Source organism: Camelus dromedarius, chromosome 23 (genome assembly GCF_036321535.1).
Source record: "Camelus dromedarius isolate mCamDro1 chromosome 23, mCamDro1.pat, whole genome shotgun sequence".
NCBI lineage: Eukaryota > Metazoa > Chordata > Mammalia > Artiodactyla > Camelidae > Camelus > Camelus dromedarius.
In genome coordinates this window covers 3,177,353-3,192,230 of record NC_087458.1, presented here as the reverse complement: position 1 = coordinate 3,192,230, position 14,878 = coordinate 3,177,353, and the positions used below count along the sequence as shown (strand labels likewise).

General features: G+C 44.6%; 3 protein-coding genes across 4 annotated transcripts; 2 read left to right on the top strand and 1 right to left on the bottom strand.

The window, feature by feature from the left end:
- The first annotated feature begins 1,907 nt into the window (after nucleotides 1-1,907).
- On the top strand, nucleotides 1,908-3,677 carry RBM8A (RNA binding motif protein 8A). 2 transcript variants are annotated; one of them, XM_031436540.2, is made up of 6 exons: nucleotides 1,908-2,064; nucleotides 2,343-2,402; nucleotides 2,534-2,608; nucleotides 2,784-2,920; nucleotides 3,208-3,344; nucleotides 3,456-3,677. In XM_031436540.2, exons 1-6 carry the CDS (start codon nucleotides 1,998-2,000, stop codon nucleotides 3,499-3,501), a joined length of 522 nt encoding a protein of 173 aa, XP_031292400.1. In that variant the 5' UTR covers nucleotides 1,908-1,997; the 3' UTR covers nucleotides 3,502-3,677. The 2 variants fall into 2 exon arrangements, with proteins under 2 accessions (XP_031292400.1, XP_010998009.1); XM_010999707.3 differs by having other exon boundaries at nucleotides 2,531-2,608.
- A 137-nt stretch (nucleotides 3,678-3,814) lies between these two features.
- LOC105105885 (gonadotropin-releasing hormone II receptor) lies at nucleotides 3,815-8,901 on the bottom strand. The gene is given in 4 exon segments (XM_010999708.3): nucleotides 3,815-3,958; nucleotides 3,961-4,358; nucleotides 4,821-5,031; nucleotides 7,794-8,901. Coding segments are annotated over 4 exon segments (1,218 nt in total). The 5' UTR covers nucleotides 8,301-8,901; the 3' UTR covers nucleotides 3,815-3,856.
- Nucleotides 8,902-8,960: 59 nt separating this feature from the next.
- On the top strand, nucleotides 8,961-14,842 carry PEX11B (peroxisomal biogenesis factor 11 beta). The gene is made up of 4 exons (XM_031436539.2): nucleotides 8,961-9,047; nucleotides 9,879-9,994; nucleotides 10,401-10,602; nucleotides 13,575-14,842. The coding sequence occupies exons 1-4, from the start codon at nucleotides 8,992-8,994 to the stop codon at nucleotides 13,978-13,980; spliced, it is 780 nt and encodes a 259-aa protein (XP_031292399.1). The 5' UTR covers nucleotides 8,961-8,991; the 3' UTR covers nucleotides 13,981-14,842.
- The last annotated feature ends 36 nt before the right edge of the window (nucleotides 14,843-14,878 follow it).

The window sequence follows — 14,878 nt, the reverse complement described above, 5'->3', positions numbered from 1 at the left end:
GAGCTGGACCACAGCAGTCTTTTCCTAACTAGTCTCTACCTTCATTCTTAACATCCTCCACACTCCTATCAGATTTCTTTCTAAAATACTTATAGCTGTACCAATCCCTTGCTTAAACCATCACTTAGCTATCTTTACCTTTGGCAGCACTTCCCAAAGGTTTATATGTGAACCCTTGGTGTTACCTGAGATGACTTTAGGTGGTAGATGGGGAAACATTTTTATTTTTTCTAGTTATGTTTTAATCTGAGTTTGTAATAGAAAAAATTTTTTTTCCATTTATGGCAGTGATATTTAAACTTAGTGTAAACTTTTTAAAATGCCAGTCTATTTAAGGAAAAATAAGAACCAAAAATAGTGTGGGGGCTATTTGCAAACATTAAAAATTATGAGTACTAAAATATTGAACTAGAAACATTTCTTGCCTACAGGGTAAGTTCCAAAATCCTTAGCATGGCGTACAGTTTGACCATAAACTATACTTCCAGCTTTATTTCCTAGTTATAGAGCATCAGGAATACAGAGTTTCTTGCCATTCTGACAATAAACAATAAACAAGTCAAAATAGACAATAAACAAGTCAGAAAGTAAGCAAGGTAATTAAAGCTTTGAGTTTAAATCCTGTGAAGGAAATAAGAGTGAAGACCCCAAGAGCTGGAGTGAGAGGATCAGGGACAGAGATTTGCAAAAGTCCTTAGATGGGAAGGAGTACAACATAGCTGAGAGAAAGTATAGGGAGAGTTTAATGGGTGAGAGGGAAGAATGGTGGTGGAAGAGGTGGGAGAGAGGCAGAGCAGGCTGTGTGAGCCTGAACTTTTTCATTCTAAGTGCAAAAGTAAGTCAAGGGAGGATTTTCAGTAGAGATGTAACCAACTCATTTTTCCAAAGACCACAGTACCTACTGCAGAGAACAGATGTATCTAAGTCTCAGTACAACTGCTTTCCCTGTAAAACTACCCAACCTTAAAGTCCTAGTTCAAATGGAGGGCCCCCCTTACATGCACTCTCCTTACTTCCAGTCCTATTAGAAATTTTCTTTGTTCCGCCATAGAACTTTGTGCTATGGCAATGATCACTTTCCTAATGTAATTATAAAGTGACTGTTGACAACACAGGAATTTCCCCGTTCTGCCAGCACCTCTTAAAATATTAGACACACATATCGACATTCATAACTGTTTGACTTTAACATTAATAAATAAACCCACAGTCCACTATTGTTTAAGGTCTATGTAGATTCCAGAATGTGGGGGCAACATGGGTTTTGCCTCAACTCCTAGGTTTTTAAATGTTAAATATTTGTACCATCCTCAGAGAAGCTAAAGCTCCTATTTTGTTCAAAGCCGTGATTTTTCTTTTTTAATTTCCATAAGTGGAGGAAAGAATTTGAGTGAGTTTTCTTTTTCTTTAAGGTTGATATTTGTCTCCCCAATCTTATTTTACCGGACAACCAGGTCTGCTAGGGTTTTTTTAGGAGAGAAAATTCGTGCTGCAGTACGTTCCAGAAGCAGCTTTTTGAGGCAGAACTGCTGACTGAACTACATTTTTTTTTTTTAATGCTTCCATCATAGATCAGGCTGCTCCTCGGCACAGTATAGGTCTGGAAGTTTCTAGAGAAAAAATCTCTCTTCAACTTCCATTCCCTAGTATGGAGTGAAAGGAGACGCGAAGCAAGCCTTTAACAAAAAAAAAAACCAGGATGGGCGTCTCTGTCAGCTACCCTATTTCAGCGGAAGTTATTGACTCCGCCCACCCCCTAGCCTGTCCCTCTCAGAGCCGGGGCCTTCCGCTCACGACCCGCTCAAGATGGCTACGGAACACTTCCGGGATATTCCCAAACTAGGCCCGCCTCCGTTGCGTATTTTCACCGCGCCGAGGGCGGGACTTAGAGTTAGTTTTTGATTGGTCAATTTGACTGGCGACCTTTCCCCTCCGCGACAGCTACCGGAGGAGCCTCGGGCCTGAGAGGCACGGCTGGGAGTTAGAGCGAAGGCAAGATGGCTGACGTGCTGGATCTTCACGAGGCCGGGGGCGAGGACTTCGCCATGGATGAGGATGGGGACGGTGAGGACAGTGGAGGCGGCTGCGGGAAGCGGGGAAGGTGCGAGAGAAGGGCGTATTAGAAAAACGTAATCTCCCTTCTCCCCAGCGAGGAGGATGCGAGCGGGGAACTGGCTTTCCGTTGGCTTGGAGACCCCGCCTCCTTCGGGAGGAATGGGGGCGGTCCAGGAAGGGACTGAGACTGGAGGTGGTGAGGTCGGCTTTCAAATGATGTCTGGAAAAGAGACGCTAGTTGTAAACTGTTATCTCTGTCACTTATTCTTTCACTTCTGGGGTTCCAGAGAGCATCCACAAACTGAAAGAAAAAGCAAAGAAACGGAAAGGTCGTGGCTTTGGCTCTGGTGAGTGTTTGTGGGTGGAATGGGGTCTAGAATGGTGAGAACTATGAGTTTTGGAGTCCCCATTCAGAGTTATGGTGAGCAGTGGGAGATGGGGGATTTTCCGGTGATCTCGTGTATGTTTCTAATAGAAGAGGGGTCTCGAGCGCGGATGCGTGAGGATTATGACAGCGTGGAGCAGGATGGTGATGAACCCGGACCACAGCGCTGTAAGTAAAATGGAGATTGTAGAGAATTAGGAAACAATGAAATAAAACCCAATAGGAATGGGGTCAGAGGTAGCTTAACCAATCTCTGTGGTGTCTGCACATAGTCTACTTCTGTGATCTTGTTTTGAAGTTTTTCTCTCATAACCTCAAACAGCCTCCCTCCCTTCCCCAACAGCTGTTGAAGGTTGGATTCTCTTTGTCACTGGAGTCCATGAGGAAGCCACGGAAGAAGACATCCATGATAAATTTGCAGAGTATGGGGAAATAAAAAACATCCATCTCAACCTGGACAGGCGAACAGGATATCTGAAGGTATCCTGAGTGATACTCCATTACCTCTCTTCCCCCATAACCCTTAGACAGCGTTGGTAGTTCTCCCATGTTTGTTGTGGTTGGCCAAGAGCAAAGTTAAAATAAAATGACATTGGGAATTGATTTTGTTAGACATAGCAAAGAGACAGAAACAGACACACAGTTGTATATATAATAGAGGTATATGATGTATATTCGTTGTTGAGAGTATGGATTTTTCTATTTGAATAGAAAATAGCTTGCTGGAATAGGAGGGTTTTCATAATCTGTCTTTTCACTTGTCCTAGGGGTATACTCTAGTTGAGTATGAAACATACAAGGAGGCCCAGGCTGCTATGGAGGGACTCAATGGCCAGGATTTGATGGGACAGCCAATCAGCGTGGACTGGTGTTTTGTTCGGGGTCCACCCAAGGGCAAGAGGAGGTAAAGTGGAGAGGGCAAACACTATCTCAGTGAAGAGAATATGAGCAAAACAGAATAAGGACATTGTATTGTATTTCTCTGATGAGCCCTATCTCTTTTCCTTGTCCCTAGAGGTGGCCGAAGACGCAGCAGGAGTCCAGACCGAAGGCGTCGCTGACCCATCTTCTGTTGTTCTGGTGTTCTCTCCAGAGGTTCCATTTGACCATGCAGCTTTGGGGAAATAGGGCTGGGGTGGAACTCACTGTGTTTTATATTTAATCTCTTACCCTTTCCTGCTTAGTGTTTCTTTTGAGTTATGAATAAATGTCCCATTTTTGTTTTCTACATTTAAAATTACTTTCCTGTTCTGACATTGCAAGCTCTGAAGCACTATTTACAGTAAGGTAGTGTGGGTCACTGTGAAGATACTTCTCCCAGGGACTGAATTCTGTGTGAGTTTCTACAGTAGACATAGTCTCAAGTCTCAGCTGGGGTCAAAGTAGAGACTGCTCAGTATTTCTTTTTCTTGGAAGCTAAGAGAGCAGGGTAGAAGTCAGATATTCTTGTGATACTAAAGAATAATTATTCTGTTCCTGTGTACTCTGTCCTGAGCAAATGGATGTTATAGAAATGTCTCTTTTGTTTCTCCTGCCTCTTTTGCTGCCACATTTGCTTGTATTTCCATCTGTCTAAGGGCTTGAATCTCCTGCGGGGGCTTTCTTCCAGATCCTCCTTCTCTGGAGGAGTCTATACTAAGTTCTTGATGCCCTCTTCGGCAGCCAAGGGTGAAGGCCCCATAGAGGAGAGGATCCAGAGGAGCATTGAGGAGGCCAAAGAGGAAAAGGATGTGGCTGAGGCTGGGAGGCACTTCATTTAGCATGGTGGGAGAGAACCAGTACCAGAGACCTAGCAGGTAATAAGGTGTCCAGCAGAGGATGAAGGTCAGCAGGACAAGCAGGGCCAGTCGCAGGGCCCGAAGACGAACACGGGGACGATTGTCTAAGGAGCGGCGGAGGGCAAATTCACCGGCAGAGGCTGGGAATTTAGAAAACACACTCAAATTCAGAACCACTCAGCTCCTGAGTTGATGAATGGGCATAAATAGAGCTCTCCCCCTCTACAAGGAAGAAAATGCTGCATGCCGCCTTTCCCTTCCCAGCCTAGGACGATACACTCTCCTCCCCCCAGGGATTATGATAGACATGCTGGGAAAAAAAGGTTTCGATTAAGATGCTGTGTTACATGAAGCTGCCAAGTCTATTTGAAGACGTGCTGGTGTCTAACAGGAGAATACTGATCCCTTTTCTCCTTATTCTTGCCCAGCTAACTCAACTTCAGAGAATGAAGTTATAATTGAAGGCATTCAATAACATTATGTGTAGCATCAGGTGCTAGAGATATGGGTGGTATTTCACTTTTGGTTTGATAGATCACTATCAAATAAATGAGGTTAGAAGCAGTAGGGTATGGGTTAGGGCCTGGGGTCTGGGGTCTCACCATGGTTCCCCTTTCTTGTCCGGGAACTGGACGCACTGAGGACAATGCGGCTATAGCAGATGGTCATGGCAGTCAGTGGCAGCAGAAAGAGGCAGCAGAAGGTGAAGAGGTTATAGGTGGTCTCTTGCCATTGAGCCTTGAAGCTGCCTTTGGTGACACACTGAGTGAAGGGGACTGGACCAGCTCGGCGGACAGTATGGAACAGGAATAGCTAGAATGGAGTTGGGGACTGTTAGAGCTGGTTCCCCTTACCCTCCCCACCAGCCTACCCACCAGTTCAGCAGTATCTCCTTCCAGTTCATTCTTAATTCTCTGCAGTGCCGAGTAATTGTACATCCATGGTGCCATATTTAAAAGTGTAGAAATGTATCTCGAAAATCCCTCTTCCCCTTAGGCTATGTTTGTTAAATCCGGAATTTAAAGAATCCTGTCTTCTCAAGGGGTGGGTACAGCTCAGAGGTAGCACATATGCTTACCATGCACGAGGACCTGGGTTCAATCCCCAGTACCTACATTTAGAACAAAAAGGAAAAAAAAAACCTTGCCTTTTCAAATACTATTCTAACATTGAACTTCATAAAAGGGTATCTACCACCTCACCAACCTTTTGAGCTGAAATGATTTTCATGATGTGTGTGATTGATTCTGTGAAAACAAGAAATCTTGTATAAAACAGGTGCTGCTAAAGTTTCAGGCCATTTTGCAGCCACTCTGTAAAGTGACCTTTAGTAATAGTCATATGTACAGTAACTATGATGGTGAAACAATGTTAAATAAAATCTAACATTTTCCAAATGCTGTTGGCTGCCCCTTCCCCTTTTTGGCAAACTGCTGGGGTTTTGCTTTGAGTCAGTAGGGAGTATTTTTCAGTTGAGAGCTTCAGGTTGACTACCTCAGTTCAGGTAAGGTGGATTGAGTCACTATTAGTTTGATAGAAGGCAAGCTTTGTAGGTATCAGATTCTTAGATATAAGGCATTTTGGAAAGTGATTTCAGCAAACATGAGGGACTTTTAGGAAAGGTAAATAGTATCAGCCACAGACATGCAATTAAATGAACTGCTTGGACTTAGGATCAGGCGATTCTAAGTCAGTTGGGGAGTGGTTTTTCCTCTTCCCCTATCTTGAGTCCATATATTTTGAGGGTTTTGTTTTGGGGGGGGGGCGGGTTATAGTACACCTAGAAATACTTGACACCTTGTGAGAAGGAGTTTAAAATAGGCAGGGCTCCTGGACTCACATTTTGGTCCATGGCCCCACTTCTGCCTCTTCTTTTCTTATCTGATACGCAATTTACCATCGACTGTGGAAACCTTTTCAGCTACTTCTGATAACTTGGAAACTCGAGTCTATAAAAATAGTTTCTAACTACAAGAATGTTCCCTTCACCACACTAACAAAAAAGTTTTTTTTTACTGACACTAATATTTTAAGTGCAACATAAGGGCAGTGCAGAATTTACATAGGAGGATGCTAATGTGGAACCCAAAATAGCACCTTTTGAACCTCAATCATGATGTTACCAGGTTGCTGTTGAAGCAAATGGAGGTTGCACTATTGTCAGGTTTTCAGACTGCAAGAAAGGATGAAATTCATTTGCTATTCCATTATCTTGTGGCCTATATATTTCAAGGGATTTAGCCAGTCATACAGCTAGTTGTGGTAGAGCCTAGACTCAAAAAGCAAAAGTAAAACAAGCAAACGTCAAAAACAGGCTTCTTCCTAACTCCCAGCTCACATCTAAAATTCGCTTCATATAAATTCAACTGTAACTCCTTTTGCATGGAGGCAACAGGCTGCTTTTTAAAACTTGGGGTAGCAGAGGTCCTGTTTGCAACATACTGTTGGAAGCAATACTTCCTACTTTAGAACTACGGTCAGACTAACTGATAGTTAATTTATAATATTTAAGGATTTAAGGGTCAAATCTTAAATCTGGCTCTAGAATGTATTATTCCAGAGGCTGAAATTATAGACTCCGTCCTGACATAACCCTAATCCTTGTCTCAGAGATGCTGCTTTACTCCCTCCTCCCAGATAGTGGTAGTGGTTTTGGTTTTGAAAGAATTGCTTTTTTCTAGATTTCTAGTTCATTTTCAGTATTGAGATTTGATTAACTGGTCCTCAAGTTCAGATGCTCCCCCTTTCCCCCGGTTCTGACACCCACCATAAAGTTAGAGTAAAAAATGGCAAATCTAATTGTCACTCTCTACCTTTTACTTTAGAGTCTCCAATGCCCTCAGGATAAACTACAAGCCTAATATTTGTGATCTCGTTCTTCATTCCCCCCAGGGTTCATTATTCACCATTCTCTAGCCCTCATCTTGAGCTGCAACCACTGTGAGATTGTCTACCCTCTACCCTCCCCAGCAGTCCTGCTTTAACTTGTCTGACTTCCAAGAATCAACTTTTAACGTCTCTGGGAAGTCAGGAAGCTTTCCCTAACTGTCCAAGAGTGGGTCAGACATCTCCGTTGTTCTTTAGCTCCTTATGCTTAGATTAACGCTCGACTACACACTGTGTTCTAATTGCATATTAATTTGACTCTGCACTAGTTTAAAAATTTCTTGGAGGCAAGACTTTGTCGCTCTATCCTTGATAGAACTTTTGATTGTACCTAGGGGATGCACATTATTTTTTGGATTGATGAATGAATACCACAAAGTTTTGTCCAAAGTCACTGACTTAACTGTCTTCTTCCCATATATGTTTCCTCCCTGCCCTAGAGTTCTGCATCTGAAAAAGGTTGGGAGGGAGGATGCAAAAAGGTGGAAGTCAAGTGTAGTAAAATCAAAGGCTCTTTACAAAAATACAAATTAACACTCGATGATGGTAACTTGCAAAAGAGATAGCAGAGGCTCCCCCGCTGAGGATTAATGGTGACCGCGGCCACGCACACCCCTTGAAACCGAAGGCTCATGTTGTATACCCAAATTCTTGTTGAGTCTAGCCGTAAGTGCCGGCAAGTCACTCACCTGGGGCAAGGCAAGCAGGAAACTAAGTCCCCAGGCTGCCCCCAGAAGTTTCCCTCCAGTTGAGCGGGGTCCAAGCGGGTGGAGTACGGCTGCCTGGCGGTCGAGCCCAATGACCACAGGCAGGAAAGCTGCGGCATACATAGCCATTAGTTTCAGGAACATGAGTGTCCGACATGCGATATCCCCGGCCAGCCACTGAACAGTGATATTCCAGGTGGCATCTAGAGGCATAACCACAAAAGTGACCAGTAAGTCGGCAGCTGCTAAATGAGCAAAGAGTCGTCGTACCGGAGAGGGGCGGAGCTGGCTAGGTTGCGGCCGTGTCACTGACCACAGCACAGCCAGGTTCCCTCCAGCCGAAGAAATAAACAGCACAACGGTCACTCCCACTCGGACCTTGGCTGCAACTGAGAAGGTGGGCAGCTCTGAGCCCTCCACTTCTACTCCTGACCCCGCCCAGACCTCCCCTGCTGCTGACCCCGAAGGGGTGCCGTTTCCTGCAGACATGGTGACCTGGAAAGGCAAGGGGTGAGGGGATAAAGTGTGGGTTTGAAGAGATTAGCTGCGTCCGCTGATTGTTCTCTCTCCCTTTTAGGATCTTAAGTTGGTTGTTTGGCGAATTTCGTCCACTAAAGCGTCTGTCTCTGGAGACTCCATCCGTATTCTGGAAGTCACCTGTCCAACTGTCAGGGTCCTGCAGGGAACAGGAATCCGGTGTAGGCTTCTGCTTCCATTGACTTCTTTAGCGCCCAGAGTCCTGGATTCGGCTGGAGCGTGCGAGTGAGTCAGTGTGTGAACTCACTGGGGTGTTCTGTTGAACGCGCTCCAGGGTGGAGGGAACGCTATCCTAGAGGCCCCGGCGAGAGCACTGCGGCACCTTCTGGCCCCGGCCGCATCCTGCAAGCCCCGCCCTTGGTCCAGACTATTTAAAGGAAAATGTGCCTCCGCAGGCGGGCTTAAGAAATAGAGATCATCTGACAAAAGGACGCGCTGATGGAGACGCGCGCAAAAACACGCAGGTGTAGGCCCAGAGACAAGTGCTGCTCGTTCTGAAATGCCGCTTCAGGGGCCGGCTGCAGGCGCTTTCTTTCCTGATGATGTTTGTCCCTCGCGCGGCACCGTCGGGTCGTCCGGGAGGCGTGACTAGGGGCGGGAAGTGGGGCGGGAGCAGATCTGCGGAGCCGGGGCCGCCGCTGTCATGGACGCCTGGGTCCGCTTCAGCGCTCAGAGCCAGGCCCGGGAGCGGCTGTGTAGGTGCGGCCCGAAGAGGAGTTGGGGGAGGGCGGGCAGGGGAAGAGCCTCGTGAGGCGAGGTCAGGTTCCCACTACGGGGGTCAAAAAGGGTCAACTCAGGGTACGAGGTCCCGGACGGAACGCGAGGCTCTCTGTTGAGCCGGCTATGAGGCCATGATTCGTTTCTGCCCGCGGGAAAGATGGGAAAACTGAGGCACGAGTGGGCCAGCGGGGAGGCCGCTCAGGGTTGCGTGTTGACATGAGACCGACAGTTTCCTCACTGGGCACCGGTGGGACGAGGAGCGTTCGCCCCGTGGCGGATAGCGACCTGGACTCTGTCCCCAGGGCTGACGAGGCGCTCCGAAGTTTCCCTGTCCCCTCAGCCTTCTGTCACCCGCGAACTCCTCTGTCTCCCCGCCCTGGCTTTTAGTCTCGATTCATCTCAAGGGCCTTGAAAATCTTAGTCCACCTATTCTGAAGAATAATCTGCCCTCCAGCTATCCCCCACTCCCTCACATATCACAAAGATGCTCACACTGATGTGCTTGTGATGGACCCCCTGCCGCCTTCATTATCCCCTTCAGTCCTCGTCATTGTCAAATCTCTCGTTTCCTCAGTTCTAGAGAGTGCTCCCCACCCCCTTCTAGGCTCCTTTTTTTTTTAATCCTTACGTCTTTCTCTTCCCCTGGCCTGGAGGAGAAACGGTGAGATGTGGGCATGAAGAGGAGGAGAGGGAAATGTCTCAAACGGGGAAAAGGAGGGGTCCAGGGAGGACTCGCCTTTTGGAGGACACTTTTGAGAGGGAGGTTAGGGAGGCCTCCACCTTACCTTACCTGTCCTCTCTCTCCTCCAGGGCTGCCCAGTATGCTTGCTCCCTTCTTGGCCATGCTCTACAGAAACATGGGGCCAGTCCTGAGTTACAGAAACAGATTCGACAACTGGAGGGTCATCTGAGCCTAGGAAGAAAGCGTAAGTAACTGTGCCTTTCCTTTTATTAATCCAACACTTCCTCCATCCCCAGCTTTTCTTCCTTAGTCCCTCCGTCCTGTTTTTGACCTTCTCTGCCGGTTCTTCTCCCTCATTTCCTCTGCACTTACTCTCTGCATGCCTCCTGACCCGGACAAGAGAGCAGGGGTAAGAGTAATGAAGGATTAGAAAGAATGGGGCAAATTTGAGAAAACTAACCTGGGACACAAATTGATTAAATCTTGAAGTAAAATAGAATGAACTCTTTCTGCACTTAAAATTGTTTGTTATTGTTTTTTATCACTTGCTCGACTTTCACCCTCTTGCGCTCTCTCTTTCTCTGTGTCTTGCTCTCTATTTGCCTCTCTGCTTTCCCAAATCCTTGCTTTTCTTTGCTAACCTCCGCAAGTCCTACGCCTCGGTAACTCGGCAGATGCCCTTGAGTCAGCCAAACGAGCTGTGCATCTATCAGATGTTGTCCTGAGATTCTGCATCACTGTTAGTCACCTCAATAGAGCCTTGTACTTCGCCTGTGACAATGTCCTGTGGGCTGGAAAGTCTGGACTCGCTCCCCGTGTGGATCAGGAGAAGTGGGCCCAGCGTTCATTCAGGTTTGATATCCTTTTATCCTTCAAAACCTTTTGTATTCTCCATACTGCATAGCTGGCCTTTTATGAAAGAACAGTCTCTCAGGGGCTTCTCTGAGAATATACACATCTTAATCACTTGGCTTCCAATCTTCATTTAGATCTTAAACTATCAGAGAATAATGAATAGGGGAAGATGGAAGACAGATGCTCTTCCATGATGAATGACTAAGATCGGGCAAGATTAGATATTAATTTTATTTCTTTAATTCTGCGTCTGTCTGTACCACAGGTTATGCCCCTCATTGCCTGCTCATTCATTCATTCTAAAAATATTTAGTAGGTTCTTGCTGTGAGCCAGGGAATACAGCAAAGGGCCAAACAGTTATGGTTCCTGCTCTCATGAAGCTTCTAGTCTAGTGGAGGAGTCAGGGATTAAGACAAATAATCACCAAACCAAATATTTGTGGGGAAGTACACGATGTTATGAGATATATAACACGGGGAACTAATTTAGATTGAAAAGTCAAGGAAGAATTCTTTGAGAAAATTAAATTTGTTTCAGACTTGAAGTCTGAGTAGAAGTTATACAAAGCAAACAGTAGCAGAGAAGATCTTCCCAAACAGAAAATAGCACACTTTAAGGACTGAGCCAAGAAAGACTTCATGGAATTAGAGAAATAGAAAGAAAACCAGTGTGATGGACTTAAGGCTAAAAGTTCAAACTGGAGAGGCAGACAGGGTCCAGGTCATTCATGCAAAGCCTTGTAGGCAATGGTAAGGGTTTTTTTTTTTGTTTAAATTTTATCCTAAGTACAGTGGGTTCTGAGCAGAGATGTGACATAATTCAAATTGTGTTCAAAAAAGATCTCTCATGCTGTAGTGTGGAAAATGGATTGCTGTAGAGCAAAAGAGGAGGAGATGCCCTAATGTGGTCAAGAGATGATGTTGGCTTGGACTGAGGAGCAGGCTGGTGATGAAAGTGGAAAGAATCATGATTTGGGAGTTAAATGATCTGTATACATATCATCTGTATTGGTTTTTTGTTCTCCAATGATTCTTTGTCATTTTACATTAGCATCTTTCCTTCTACATTTATGTCTTGCTTTTCTCTTCATCTTTATCATTTATATTTATAACATGGCTTAGGATGTATGAGGGGTGGGAGTGGAGGCATGGCTGGAGTGGTATGGAGAAACAACTCCCCAGAAGGGTTTATATGCCATGTTTATTCATTTTATTCAATAAATATTTATAGAGCTCTTAGTATGTGCCGAGCACTGGTCTAGACACAGTGCTAAAGACAAACAAGATCCCTGCTCCAGTGGTGCTTACATTGTAACAGTAAGAGCAAAGAAACAATAAATGAGAAAAATGACAGAGAGTGGTAAATGCAATGCAGGAAGTTAAAAAAGTCATGTGGTAGACAGTAAATGGCTCGCTACTTTAGAATTGGGAGGTCGGAGAATACATCCCTAAAGAGATAATATTTATTTATTTATTTATTTATTTTAATTGAAATATAGTTGATTTACAATGTTTTGTTAGTTTCTGGTGTATAGCAAAGTGATTCAGAGATATATATATAAATTTTTTTCTTTTTCATGTTCTTTTCCATTATGGTATATTACAAGATACTGAATATAGTTCCCTGTGCTATACAGTAGGACCTCGTTGTTTATTTTATATACAGTAGTTTATATCTGCTAATCTCATACTCCTAATATGGCCCTCCCCCACACCCCTCTCCTTTGGTAACTATCAGTTTGTTTTCTGTGAATCTATTTCTGTTTTGTAAATAAGTTCATTTGTGTCATATTTTAGATCCCACATATAAGTGATATCATATGATACTTGTCTTTCTCTGGCTTACTTCGCTTAGTGTGATAAGCTCTCTAGGTTCATCATGTTGCTGCAGATGACATTATTTCATTCTTTTTTATGGCTGAGTAGTATTCAGTTGTGTGTGTGTGTGTGTGTATCACGTTGAAGTGTGACATTTAAGCTCAAACTTGAAGTGCAAGGAAGAACCAGCCATGAGAAGATTTTGGAGGGAGAATATTTCAGGTTGAGGGAGTATGTGGTATAAAGTTTCTAAAACAGAAACGAGCTTAATAGGATCAAAATACAGAAAGAACCTAATGTGTTTGGAGCATAGCGATTAAGGGAAAGCATGGTACAAGATGAAGTTAGAGAGACAGAGTCAGATGTTGAGTTCTATATGCCTGCCTAAAGTAGTTTATTCTAAATGTGGTAGGGAGGAAACCTTGGAGAGTTTTAAGAAAGGGAATAATGATGTGATTTATGTTTATGCCAGCTACTGTATGAGATTAGATTGTTGGGAGTGGGGAGCAAGTGTGGCTGTGGAGAAACCAGTTAAAAGACTAAAGTAGTAGTTCAAGGAAGAGATGATGGTGGCTCAGACTGTGGTGGTGGAGTATAAAAGATAGATGTGGTCAGAGTCAGGATATGTTTTAGAGTTAGGACAATTATATTGAATACAGACCACTGTTGTCAGAATGGATTAAAAATAAAAAAGACATAGACTGTTCTTAAGGAATTTATAATCCAACTCATTTGGCAAGGTGGGCTTAGCTTTTTTTTTTTCTTTTAATGGAAGGATTGGATTTAAATGGTCTATACATCTGAGTCTTTGAAACAACTGAAGCTGTTCTTTTAAAATAAATTTGCATTGTTATAGTTCAAGTTGAATGTGTGTGCACTAATGGGTTGCCAAGTGGAAAAGTGAAATTTGAGGTTGATCTTGGAATATTTCATGACTCATGAATTTTAAGCGAGGATCTTAAGGTGCACATAAATCCCATTAGTTACAGAAAGGTGGAAGGCCATTTGTGAGAGTGGGCAATAACATTCCCTTCTGGTATTCTAATGTGTAATCCTTTTGCACTATGGGGGGAAAAAAGAAGTGTAAGTGTTCTGTTGGATGTAAGTAGGTATACGTACCCTTACCGACTCTACTGCCCTGTGTATCCCAGGTATTATCTGTTTTCCCTCATCATGAATTTGAGCCGTGATGCTTATGAGATTCGCCTCCTGATGGAACAAGAGTCTTCAGCTTGTAGCCGGCGACTGAAGGGCTCTGGAGGAGGAGTCCCAGGAGGAATTGAAACTGGGGGAGCTGGGAGTCCAGGAACTCCAGGAGGAAGCCTGCCCCAAGTAGCTCTGAAGCTTCGACTCCGAGTCCTGCTCCTGGCTCGGGTCCTTCGAGGTCATCCCCCTCTTCTGCTCGATGTGGTCAGAAATGCCTGCGATCTCTTCATTCCACTGGACAAGCTAGGCCTCTGGCACTGTGGCCCTGGGATTGTGGGGTTTTGTGGCCTTGTGTCCTCCATCCTGTCTATTCTCACCCTAATCTGCCCTTGGCTACGACTCAAGCCTTGATGTTCTGGTGGTACAGGATAAGGAGGGGCCTGAATTGGTGGGATGGAATTTTAGGTTGTCCCCATGTAGCAGTCCCATTCTAACTCTACTCCTTGGTTAAAGTTGAAATCCAGAGATTCAAGGGTAGAGGGGGAAGCTTTGGGGAAGATGAGGGGAGGAAAGCTGTCTTGCAAAGTCGGTGGGATGATTCTGATGTTCATATCTGCTGATTTCTTGTTCTTTTCCTCTTTCATTGTATTGTCTTGACTCTTTTTCCTGTGTCTCTTTCAAGTCTGTTTAAGATTCTGTGTCTGCATCTCTTTTACCTTCTCAGTACCCTATCCTAGGAATTTAATCCACAGCAGAATTACTTTTTGATGTGGGAGGTAGAAGGTATGGTCTGTAAAGTTCTTTTTTAAATTATTATTGTTTTTATTGAAGTATAGTCAGAAAGAGAAGTCCCATGTGGTCTGTGGAGTTCTAACTGCCTTCTTTTTTCTCACAAGGGTGACCTGTGGCAGTTACTCCCCCCTTCATACTCCACATCATAAATTTAAGGGCTTTACGTTCCAGTGAGCCCTTCCCACGGGCCCCAGAGCTGGCTTCACGCTTCTTCTTCCTCTCCCGTGTCGGCCTCACCAACCTTCCTCATGACTTGCCCTTACCCTTCCCTCTGTGTACACCTGCAGATTTCTGCCTACACTTTGATTTCATGGCTTGATCTGGCCTTTTCTTACCCCTTCTTTGCCTATCCAATGATGCTGTGTCTGGCATCTTGCTGTAAATACTGTACAATGATTCTGTGTAAATAGCTGAGGCCCTTGCCCATGATGGAGAGCAAGCCTTCCAGGTTAGCAGATTAAAGATCAATTCACTCACTGAAGTTTGGTCTGGTCCCATGTGTTCTGGTCCTCTGAGG

Coding starts and splice junctions, on each gene's coding strand:
- RBM8A (XM_010999707.3), top strand. CDS start 1,998: ATGGCTGACGTGCTGGATCTTCACGAGGCCGGGGGCGAGGACTTCGCC. Junction 2,609..2,783: donor TGAACCCGGACCACAGCGCT/GTAAGTAAAATG, acceptor CTTCCCCAACAG/CTGTTGAAGGTTGGATTCTC. Junction 3,345..3,455: donor CCACCCAAGGGCAAGAGGAG/GTAAAGTGGAGA, acceptor CCTTGTCCCTAG/AGGTGGCCGAAGACGCAGCA.
- PEX11B (XM_031436539.2), top strand. CDS start 8,992: ATGGACGCCTGGGTCCGCTTCAGCGCTCAGAGCCAGGCCCGGGAGCGG. Junction 9,995..10,400: donor TCTGAGCCTAGGAAGAAAGC/GTAAGTAACTGT, acceptor AACCTCCGCAAG/TCCTACGCCTCGGTAACTCG. Junction 10,603..13,574: donor TGGGCCCAGCGTTCATTCAG/GTTTGATATCCT, acceptor TGTGTATCCCAG/GTATTATCTGTTTTCCCTCA.